The sequence below is a fragment of the Ammodytes marinus genome (genome assembly GCF_949987685.1).
Source record: "Ammodytes marinus genome assembly, chromosome: 15".
Classification (NCBI taxonomy): Eukaryota; Metazoa; Chordata; class Actinopteri; order Uranoscopiformes; family Ammodytidae; genus Ammodytes; species Ammodytes marinus.
The window spans coordinates 25,424,508-25,437,164 of record NC_137219.1 but is presented as its reverse complement, the minus strand read 5'-3'; the positions used below and the strand labels follow the sequence as shown (position 1 = coordinate 25,437,164).

At 42.3% G+C, this 12,657-nt stretch overlaps 1 protein-coding gene across 1 annotated transcript in view; it reads right to left on the bottom strand.

Annotated features, from left to right (window-relative positions):
- The window catches only part of trappc12 (trafficking protein particle complex subunit 12), a 30,726-nt gene that overhangs the window by 8,588 nt on the left and 9,481 nt on the right, over positions 1–12,657 (bottom strand). Inside the window, exons 4-7 of the mRNA XM_080042506.1 lie at positions 7,919–8,032; positions 5,303–5,441; positions 1,951–2,063; positions 1,205–1,277 (exon numbers count right to left, since the gene is read on the bottom strand). Coding sequence (XP_079898632.1) covers positions 1,205–1,277; positions 1,951–2,063; positions 5,303–5,441; positions 7,919–8,032 — 439 coding nt within the window. The remainder of the gene's footprint in view (positions 1–1,204; positions 1,278–1,950; positions 2,064–5,302; positions 5,442–7,918; positions 8,033–12,657) is intronic.

Sequence of the window (12,657 nt, the reverse complement as noted above, 5' to 3'; positions counted from 1 at the left end):
ACGTCACGCTTTTCCCCCTTCTCTTCCATCCATGGTTCTTATCCCTTAATCCCTCTCATTACACTACAGCCCCCCAGCCACTGGCTCCACACCGGGCTTTATTTAAAGGAGAGGTGGGGAAGACACTGCGGCACACTCCGCTTCCCTCTCTTCCTTCAGACAGAGTGCAGGCCTATTAGTATTCATCGCTGCATGTGTGTGTGTGTGTGTGTGTGTGTGTGTGTGTGTGTGTGTGTGTTGGGGAGAAGAGCTAATCACTCAGTAGGGGTCTGATGTGTGAAGGCAAGGCCCCACGTTATTGACTTGACTGTCGAGCGTCTGTGTGGGCAGAGAGAGGAGAGACAGAGGGCAAGGCTATTACTGCTTTTAGAAGTGTGTGTGTGTGTGGGGGGCTTGCAGAATCAGTGCACCCTCACACCACACATGTGGGTGCGCGACTCAGGCTACCAATTTTGCCCAATTATAACCAACTGTCTTGGTACATTTAGTTCAACTTCACCAAGTTGCCTGTTGCTGTTCATCGCACGGAATTAGCTGATTAAATGGCTGCTAGTAGCTTTAAAAAAAGCCTGACACGCAGCCTTAGGAAGAAGTTGCTAAATTGGCGTTCACAGGAGCTCGGAACCAAAGGACTCTAAGAACGCTGCCTTGATTGAAGATGAAGTTTGTTTATTAAGAAAAGAGAAGATAAGAGAACAATAGATTATGTGGACTAACATCAGGTTGTGTGGAGGTGTGTGTCTATCCAAAACTGTTGTATTTGAGATGCGGGCGCCTGCCTTATTTCCCCAGCACACACTTGTGCAGATGTGAGTGGATTGAATGGGATTGATCTGTATTGATCTGCTTGGTGTGAAGGGGCTGGAGAGAGAGCGTTTGATATTCAGCGCCAGTGCCGAAAGCAGTGAGGTGCTAAACACTTTTTTAGAGCACCGCATTGGTGGGTTTGTATGGTTTAAAGTGTGTGTGTGTGTGTGTGTGTATGTGGGGCTGAGGTATGCTGCAGTCTTGCACCAGGTGTTCCTCTGCCTCATTGCTTGTGTGCGTGTGTGTGTGTGTGTTTGTGCGTGTGCATATTACCCACTGGGGACCATGACCTCACTCTCCTCCCACAGTGTGATGCAGTCTGGGACTGGGGCCAGGTCTGTAGCCAAGTGCGTGTGTGTGTGTGTGTGTGTGTGTGTGTGTGTGCGTGCGTGCTTACCTTGCCTGTTCTCCTGTGTTAGGGTGATCATGCTGCCATCCTCGGCTAAGCCTTTCTCGAGGTTCTCCAGAATCTGTGAACATGGTGTGATGATGTGGGGGGGAATCAAACTTTAGAGGGGGAAGTTGCTTCAGAACCAGCACTGAAGGCTTTTTATGTGTGTGCATTACAATCTGCATATTAACATTCATGTTCCATCTGTTTGCACAGGTGGGCCTTAAGATTTGTATTGTTAATGCTAATGTGCTTTTTCCTGGGTGTGTAGGCTTATTGTGTGACCTTGAGATACAAATGCATATATATCTACTGTGTGTTCATCCAGAGACTGTATTAGGCTGTGTGTGTGTGTGTGGTAGGGCCCGACCGATATGGATTTTTTAGAATACTTTTCCTGTCAAAAGTTGGTGCAGGAAAATTGAATATGCATTAGGGTAAAAGTTTGTCTAACGTTATGTAGGGCATTTTGAAACTCAGAAATGAAGCATTTTATCTTACTGTTGGGCATGTCTACATGGATATAAATCATATTTACAAATGGTACATGTCTTATTTTCTTCATATTTAGGTCATATTATATAGACTTTGTTAAATAGTAAAGTCACAATACACTCATCATTTTTATAAACAATAACTTTGATCATTTCTCTGTTCTGGAATACAATCACTTAGTATGCCTTTAATCGGTCGGGCTCTAGTGTGTGTGTGTGTGTGTGTCTGTGTGCGTGTGTGTGTGTGTTTCTACTGACAGCGAGGCAGACGCTCTTGAGACTGTAGAGGCGGTCCAGAGCCTCCTGGGGCTTGGCCAGGTACTGGGGAAGCTCAGCATGCAGCAGCCGCATGGAGAACGGCACCATGGAGCCTGGATAGAGAGAGAGAGAGAGAGAGAGAGAGAGAGAGAGAGAGAGAGAGAGAGAGAGAGAGAGAAGGGAGAGAGAGAAAGGGAGAGAGGGAATGAGAACCAGGGTGGTATGAGGACATAGCAGGAGAGAAAGAGACAGAGAGATAGAAAGAGAGAGAGAGACAGGGAGAGAAAGAAAAACAGAGGGAGTGAAAGAAAGAAAGAGAGAGATCAACACAATAGAAAGGGAAGGCGTATAGAGAGACAGAAAGACGAGAGTGCCAGATGAGAATATAAACCCTTCCACCCACACACACACACACATACACAGCCCTGAAGGCAGGAACCTACAGATGGCATTGAGCTACGTATGGCTGCTGCTTATTAAACCCTCTCATCTCTCTCTCTCTCCCCCCTCCTGTGTGCTGCATGGCTCCATCACTCATCCCTCTGTCTTTCCCTCTGCCTGTGCATCATTCTCTCACACACACACACACACACACACACACACACACACACACACACACACACACACACACACACACACACACACACACACACACACACACACACACACACACACACACACACACACACACACACACACACACACACACACACACACACACCCCCCCCCCCCCCCCCCCCCCCAGAGGAAGAGCCTATATTCAGGTGAGTCCCCGGGCTTTGATCAGACTCTCTTTGATATTGTCGTCAGATCTGGAGCTCAGATCTAGCTGGTCCATCTTTGGTTTGCTTCTTCTAACATTCTACTATACATCTCAATTCAAAATCTGTTCCTGAATATCTGCTTGAACGGTTTTTTTCTACTGTATGTAATCCATCTACAGTAGGAGGATACACACCCATTTACTCCATACAGTCCAGTGTCTATGTTAACGAGGTTTATATCTTCATGCTGACCGGACAGTGCTGTGTAGGCTCATGATACTTTATCATGTCTCTGAGGTGACTATGTGTTTAATGAGCTTCAAGTTAAGACCAAGCCAACACTTTGTCGATGGGTTTTATGTTAAAGGTTTGATATATGAAAGGGAAAACAACCCATGGACATTGTCAAGACCTCACATAGAACTACATTTAAAAGGCAGTTGTTGACCACTAGTTGCGCTATGTGGTATGCCCACTTCATTGTTATGTCATGTATTACTAGCACAGAATCTAAATTCAAACTTCACTCATGGAATGGGATTGACTGATGGATTTGCTTGCAGAAGTAAAGTTTAAGCCACATGGATATTCAACATATTTCAGGTTAACACTTATTGTGCACACCGCCATGACAGTTCTGACTCAAAATAAGAGTCATATTCTAAAATGAAGCAATCTGTCCTATTAGCCGTGTCACACCATCCAGATTTATATAACCCTCCTCTGCCAGAGGAGCAATAACACAGGCTTCTCCCAAAAGATAATAAGACAATGTACAATAGGCCATACAGGCTTTTTCTATTGATTATTGAAGAAGGGTATGCACTTTGGAAATGCCACTGTTTGTTCAAATGTAAATGAAAGCTGAAAAATCCTTTTTTTCCCCACAATGATGCCTCTTGTACATGGTCTTATTATCTTTTGGGAGATTGCCTGTGTCATTTCCAATAAAAAAAAAAGCTTGCTGGTTTCATAAAAGTAACTTTAAGTCAACATTTGCCGGGGGTATGAATCATTTCGGTTTTGACTGTAGATGAAAAGAAATCCACATTGACAGTTTAGCAAGGAGAGACAGATTTAGAAGGTAGGAATAAAAGCTACTTGTCATGCAAGAGGGCATTCAGGTCTGAATATTTCTCAGTCTAAAACTTTTCATTTGGAAAAGAAATGAATAACTGCAAAAAAAAAAAAAAAAAAAAAAAAAGCATCGATCCCCCTCTCGAGCGCTTTAGTCAGTCCTAATTCTTTGCAGAGTGATACAAGGGCAGCCCTCTCTTAAGGCGCTCACTGAGTGCGACCGCAGGGTAATACATAGTCGATGCAAAGCGTTGGGCCGAAAAAAAATGTTTGACTTCTGATGCCAGGCTATATACGCTATGCACAAGTGATGCCGGTTTGTGTCTGCGGCGAGCACCTAACAGCGTTTACAGAAATTGAGCAATGGAAAGTCAATCGGAGCTCTCTCTAGAAGGCTGTGCTATGAAGCTTCAAGTATGTTGTTTTTTTTTATTGCACAAATGTGTACGGGGTTTGTGTGTGTGTGTGCGTGTGTGTGTGCGTGTGTGCGTGCGTTAAGTCGTGTCTCTGCTATACTGCCTTCACTGTGGTAGCCCGAGGCAGATCCAAAGTAATGGGAATACATTAGAGAACAATTCATGCGGCGTAAAAAAGGAGGAAAAACAAAAGCAAAAAAGAACTGCTGGATACGAGTAAGAGTTGTTTGGAGCTCATCGACGATACACAGTCTAATGTCTGATATCAGGCTCCTGGCAGAAAAACCTTCCCTTTTGAATATTTAATAGGACAGCGCTGGTATGTCTTGTGTATCCTATAAAACACATGGGTTAACTGTGAATAATCCTCTTGGAGATCAGGCTAATACACGCATTCATACACTCACACAGATAAAGAGTTTGAGAGTTTCAGCACTATTATGAATGCTAACTGTTCAGCCATCAGTCGGCTCTCAGGAGGAATTCAAAAAGAAGACTTTGGACATATGAAAAGACATATGAAAGAATGCATGGTTTTACAATGCAGAGGTTCTATATATGTTTTCGCGATCAACGCCTTTTCCTGTGTGTGTGTGTGTTTGTGTGTGTAGGCGTGTATTTGACATGTTGTGGGGACATTTTTCTGTTCACAGCGTTATATTGTGGGGACGTATATTCCTTTTGGGGACAACATGGAAGTCCCCATAACGTATTAATGACATTTTAGGGTGAAGACTTGGTTAGACTTTGGATTAGGTTAAGGTCAGGGTTAATGGTGGTAAGGGTTAGGCATGTAGTGGTTATGGTTGGGGCAAGTCTCCAGGAAATGAATGGAAGTCTATGTAATGTCCCCCACAACACGAGTAATTAACAAGCTGTGTGTGTGTGTGTATGTGAGAGAGAGGGAGAGAGAGAGAGGGAGAGAAAGAGAGAGCGAGCAAGAGAGAGAGTGAGAGAGCGAGAGAAAGAGAGAGAGAGTGAGAGTGAGAGTGTGTGTGTGTGTGTGTATGTGAGAGAGAGGGAGAGAGACAGAGGGAGAGAGAGAGAAAGAGAGCGAGAGAGTGTGTGTGTGTGTGTGTGTGTGTGTGTGTGTACCTCTTCTCCCGGGATAAACAGTGGGGTAGAACTCGTAGTAGAGGTCAGGTTGATCCAGGTTGCCAAAGGGCTCAAACTCTAGCTCAGCGTTTTGGAAGAGGTTGAGTTTGGTGAGGAGTGCCAGCCGTGCAAACCACAGCTGGAACAAATCAAATCAAATAAAATCAGTTTTATTTGTATAGCCCAATATCACAAATAGACATTTGCCTCAGTGGGCTTTACATTCCATACAGTATGACACCGTGCCCTTAGACCCTTAGCTTGGCTTGAGAAAAAACTCCCAGTAAAAAACCCTTTATCGGGATAAAAAAAAAATTGAGAAATCTCAGGGAGAGTTGACAGAGTAAGGGATCCCTCTCCCAGGACGGACATCCTGCAATAGATGTCATAAGTAGAGAAAAATCACGAAGGAATTCAATCATTTACCAGATGTTTACATGGTAATATTAAAGTAAATGAACACACACGGAAAAAAACAACCCCCTCTGTTTGTTAAATGTATAACATTTTATACGAATTAAAATAGAAACATTAAAAAAGGTACATCATACAAATCCTCGTATCACATCAGTAATTGTGTTTTTTCGCGTGTCTTTTGATTCAAACGTTCTTAATTACTCGCAGAATTTGGTCAATAACCAATGATGTAATAAGAAGCATAAAATATCTTGACTTTTATTGTACAGTCATATCCTTATAAAAAATGTAATAAACCTTTACAATATTTCATCAGTGAAATATTTATTTATATATACAAAAAAAAAACCCTGTAGTTATTATATAATAATGGCATTATGGTGATGTAACTGTAATGCAATGTTTTGTCCTAGAGCCCAACTAACTGATTGGTGAATGAATTGAGGTCAGAATTGAAGTTGATATTAAAAATTCAAACATCTGATTATATAATCCAATGTTCATTCTTTAAAAATGAACACATAACGTAAAACTTTACTTTTTAAGAGGACGTCTTAAGTTGAGTTAGTTAAAAATTGTGGCCAAGATAATGTACTTAGTGGGTAATTTTAATAGCTGAATAAAATGAATAGTAAAGTCCTTTATAACAGTGATTTAAACACCTTAAACATCACTTTATGAATGCTGTATAGAACTCCTTTGCCTCAGAAGGGCAACGGCTGTTCTAGTAGCATGTTGTGTGTGTGTTTGACAGCATACAGCCCCCTGTGCACTTGGCCAGAGGCCCGGGCACATGCACAGCTGTATCCTGATGTGATGTGATAGAGAGTTGAGGGGAGTTGGTGAGCCTCCAAAAAACTATCCCTGCGTTCCAAATCACATACTCTTTATTTTCACTACACTACATACTAAAGTACAGAAGAGTTAAAAGGCCACAGGAGAGAAAAAAAAATCAGATGACGAAGAATTTTTTTCATTATGTTGAGAAATGTCAAGAATAAAGATGAATACTCCAAAATGCTATTGGAGTTGACTCATTTTATAGTGTGTAGGATGGTGCAGCACTGTGATTTAAAAGATGACTGTTAAGGGGCATGACAGGGGCCAACAAGTCTGATTGTATTCTGCATGCATTCAGCAGTAAGACCCTTTACGTCTGCTCCTCATATTTGAATTGTTCACCTAAATCAAAACAATTCCATCATTAGACCCTGGCCTTCAATTTGAGAATAAAGAACATTTCTTTTCATTTGTGATGTTTTATTAAAATGGATTATGTAACTTAAATCCAACTTTAATTCTAATTTACTTCAATGGTGCAGAGTGACAACATGTCCACGGTTACAGTTGTATACTCAGCTGTGCATGCCATCAGGAGTTCATCTTTACAGTGACCATAACAATAAAAAAATCAAAGTCTAATCTATCTGTGCATATATTACATGTTCACATATATTACAACTAAAAAATATATATAGATTTTTTTATAGAATTCCTCATCTTGTTATGATGCACATTGTTTTGGGGATGAGGTGATACTTGTGTGCTTATGGCCACAGTTAGAGCTAGGCAGTTAAGGGGAAACAGACTAATTAATTAATGACTCTAAACACTTAACTAAACACACTTGAAAAAGAGCAGAACACATTTAAACCTTGTGCCATGACGTTTTTTTTAAGAACACAAAAAGCAAACAGTAATGTGTAGCAGCAGCACTAGCCAAGAAACATGGTCCATTGATTTAAGTCTCAAGCAGAGAGCCTAGCACAGGGGTGGCCTTCTTAATGAGCTTATGCAGCCATCCATCTTCTGGATACAGGCCCACAAACAGAGGCATAACAATGTGCTAGCAGCCAAAAAAAACAAAACATGTACAAAAAAAAAGAAAAAGGAGTGCACTGCAAACAAAGAAAACTATCTTGGACCATCCTTTCTTCCAACATTTGTCTAAAATGCATACTAAACTGTAAATAGTACCAGTCTAAAATAAACATAGCGTGTTGTGTTGGACTATTTGGATAATTATTACATCAATGTATAATAGGACCAAGGGGGCATTCCCACCAGGCCATCTGTACCATGCCCAAGTACGTTGTCCTCCTAAAGTCCAGTTGGTTTGACTAGTGCGAGTGCGCCTTAACTTGGCCAAACACCTCCAAACACACCGACAGATGATTGGATGGACCCATGCGTTGTTACCTGTAGTGATTCACTGGTGTGGGAGCTTGGCTGGCCGGCCTTTCCATATCCCTGGCCGTGAACTGTCAGCATCCGGCCGCTGAGATCCACCGCAGCCCGCCAGTTCTTACTGCTCTAAAGGGGGGAAGACACACAGCACACACCAATGACTGATGGTGAACAAAAACATGCAAACACATTGGAAAAAACTATCCCTGTGTTCCAAATCACATACTTTTTTATTTTTACTACACTACATACTAAAGTACAGAAGAGTTTTAAGGGCCGCAGGAGAAGGAGAAAAAAATCAGATAAGGAAGTTTTTTTTTCATTATGTCGAGAAATATCAAGACTAAAGACGAATACTCCAAAATGCTATTGGAGTCAGTGGGGGCATTTATGTTTTTTCTGCATACTACAATTTTGACGTGCATGTATTGGGACATCCTAAATCTTTTTCTGGCATACTAAATAGTATGGAAGTATGGGAATTGGAATGCCGGTAAGCAACTTTATTTAGAGGTAAACAAATCTAAATGTCAGTGCACCTGAAATGTTCTCTGTCACATAAGAGTTGGTCATAGTTAAACCTGATGGAACTCAATCTCTGTCCCTGATACTGGATATGTTTGGTGAGTACAATTTCACCTATATATTACAGAGAGGATTGATGGACACTATAAAAGTAAGATCTAAGTTATAGTAAAACCCAAGTCCAAATGTACTTTCAGAGCTTTTTAAAAAAGTTTGAAGTTATAACCCAAATCCCCAATAGAAAAACAATAACAACAACACAGAATGTGAGGGAATACTCAGTTGAGATGTACTGCAATAAGAAAAAGCAGGAATTCTGAAACACAACAGAAAAACCCTCAAAGAAATTGGTCTTAAATGTACACAAGGTAACATTAGGGACAGCTTAGAAGCAAAGAAAATGCTTTATTCTAAACATCTTACTAATCATCACACACGACAATTTAATTCCAAACGGATAGTGTGACACCTGATGCTGCAAAACATGTGACTACATATACAGTAGGCAGGAGGACAAAGTGCCCAGTCACACACACACACACACACACACACACACACACACACACACACACACACACACACACACACACACACACACACACACACACACACACACACACACACACACACACACACACACACACACACACACACACACACACACACACACACACACACACACACACACACACACACACACACACACACACACACACACACACACACACACTAGCAGCATCTGCTTCCACAGGAGGTGGTACAATAGGTAAAAAGGGGACAGAGGTGGGAGGGGGTGTAGAGTCACTCCACCTCCTCCACACACATGACAAGGTCAGCTGGCCGATTGGGTCCTGAGTGCTGTGCCATTCATCACAGCCAGGGAGCTAATTAGGAGAGAGATGGGAGAGAGAGAACGAGAGCTTCCTTTTATTTTTAATCATCTTTATTAAAAAAAAACCTCATCACCCTTTTCACTCTGTGTTCTCATCTCTGTTGCAGCTGTCCTGTGTTCCCCATTCATCCCCTCTCCTGTCTAGCCTTCTTCCCATATATAATTGTAGTGGTGGATGGTTTAATTTTTTAAAGATAATTTTTTGGCGTTTTCAAGCTTTATTTGATAGTAGAGAGAAACAGAGTTGAAATGGGGAGATAGAGAGGGGGGATGACATGCAGTAAAGGTCCACGGGTCGGTTTCAAACCCACGACCACTGCGACTAGGACTACAGTAGGTCCACGTGGTATGCACTCTTCCCACTACACCAGCGGACCGCCCTAGTCGAAGGTTTGCTTGAATTCCATACAGACAAATTTAATGTGATTCATGAAACTGTTGTGAATTCTAACTGGGCATACCAAGTTTGAGAGGCCACGCCGCTCACACCCTAAGTCAGATTGTCATGAAATGTGTTACCCATGTCCAGCTCCAGGTTCTCCGGGACCATGTACGTCCGCCTGGAATTTTTTTTAGGTAATTTGCATAAACTGGAAAACAGTTTTTGCACAACAACTTTCTCAAATTTTACTCAATCAACTCCAGATTGATCAAGGTATATCGGGGGACTAAGACACACATGTCCATAGAGGATTAGAAGAATAGGTTTAAAAACATGGCCACCATTACGCAGGCAGGTAATTGGCCATAACTCATTGACCATAGGTCCTATCATCATAATACATGGTGGATATGTGCAGAACACATGTGGTAGCATGTCAATCAAGGCTTTTAAAAGCGAACCCATATGGGGCACCACAAATACGAAAACCATTTAGTTAAAAAATGCAATGCTTGACAGGCCACGCCCCTCGCCTCCTGACTCTGACTGACTTCTTACAAGCGTTCAATTTATGGTGCTTCACAATAAAGCCTCTTGGACCATAATCTATCAGCTATGATAAATTTAACCTCATTTGCATAAACAGAAATAGTCACGTGACATATACTTTATGGATTTCTAACTTATCATCATCGGATGTAATGTAAATATGTAAAATTGTACTTTATTATGAATGGCTGAAGGTTATTCTGAAGAGGTGTGTTTTGATAAGTGATTTGAATGTGTTTGACTGTATAGAGGATTTTACAGCGTGTGCCAGAAAGAAAATTTCAATAGTTCCATACATTTCCTCCCATTTTTTTTCTCTTGCTTGCCTTGCTGCCTCTCCACCTCCCTTCCCGCTGTCATTTCTTCCTCATCTATACCTCCTCTCCTTTCCTCCCCTCCCCTGCCCTGTACCAGTAGCTGTGCTGTGCTCTGAATCTTCATTAGGGGGGAAATGAAGCTGAAAACGAGGAGGCAGCCTGGACGGGCCAAAAAGCAGCTGCAGTCACTCACACACACCCAGGCAGACATATCCTACAGTATGCTACAGTACCCACACTGCTACTGCCTTGCCACGGGGCATAATGTGAGTGTGTGTGTGTTTCTCGGTGTGTCTGTGTGAGAGAGGAATGCAGCAGGAGTATAGGGGAAATGAGAACAGCGCACACACACACACACACACACACACACACACACACACACACACACACACACACACACACACACACACACACACACACACACACACACACACACACACACACACACACACACACACACACACACACACACACACACACACACACTACAATTTCAAGGGAGGAAAGGCAGGACATAATGCAAGAAATCTGGTCCAATCTGGTGTAGTGAAAGATGGCAGAAGTCAAAATTGGCCATAGTAGTGAATCGAAAATAACAAACAAAAAAAAAACACATGAATTCTGGGCAAACAGAGTTGTGTGTGAAGTTAGAGAGGAGCAGTGGGTATCAGAGAGGTGAGGTGAGGAGCTGAGGAGAAGAGAGAGAGCTGAGGGCCACGGGATGCTGCACTCAGGCACTGCAAGGAGCTAGGCTGGAGAAAGAAACCCACAAAGCTACTATGAGAACTTCAGCTCAGGCCTGATGTAAGACTGCAGCATTGCGGCTTACTGCATAGTGCTATGGAATGGCATTATCCTGTAATTGAAGGTCATGAACCCATACTAATCCAAACATTATAGGCATAGAATAATGAAGGAGCTTTGATTGGAATAGATGGCAGGAAGGTTTTTTTTTAGATTTTTTGAGAGGCAATCTTCTGTGACCAGAGAGTCACAGGGCCGCCCTTCATAAACAACAGCATACGACCAGAGTGCCATTGAGCGAGGTAATGACGTTTCTGACGTCTCTTTTAAATCTGAGCTCTGACCTCACTGATGTAAAAGAACAATAAGAGAGTGTGTTCAAGCCGTTAATACATTATCCAACATTTACACAGCTGAACAATTTGTTTGGCGTTCATGGAGATGGTTAGCCTGGTCCACCAGACCATCGTACTTCATTTCATTTGTACAGAAGGTCTGGAATCGCTCAATTGACAAACATTTCCTCACTTGAAGACAGGTGTCTGTTAAAGTTTAAAACTATCGGATCTGCCCAGTGCCACTCTGGACCTCCCAACCAATCGCATAATGTTTGGTCGTGACGTATGTCATGCGCCGGCTTCTGACTACAACTGGAACCGAAACTGGGCGCACGTCATTGTTCTCAGCCACTGCCTCTGTTCGCTGATTGGACAGGTAAAAATCTGCCAGGGAGAAAAACCTGCGAATGTACCGGAGACACAGACTGACTACTGAAGGGAAATGAAAAATTGAGCAGAAGTAGGTAGGCGGGCGGTGCCAGGCTATAGGCGATGTTAGCATCGTAGAACTTCTTGCTCCGATGTGTAGCAGTCATTGACAATGCATTGTTTAGTCCCCCGACATTACCATTGTTTTGTCAGCACAGCCACTGTTCAGAAATCCACTGTTAACTGGGTAGGTGAAGAGCTGTACTTTATTCTTATGTCGCTTTTCAATTACATGTTAGTTGCCCTGCTCGGCTCGGGCCTACTCTAATAGTGTGGATACAAAGTTTAGGTGAACTTTAAAAAGCACACAGAGTTCCTTATGACAGCTTGAAATGGATGCCTCCAAGCATACTAACCCACGGTGTCTCTCCCCAGGTTGGAATGATTTCAATTAATACCGAAAGGGCGTCAGGAGAACATTAAATTAGAAAAAAAAAACAATAGGCAGGCGGTGATTAATAATTTATGTCAGCTCAAATGACTCCGCAGTAAGACATAATCAGATCTCACACCTAAAATCAAATGAGGAGGCATTACCATGGTGATTGATTGCCAGTGATATTAAATGAAGAAAT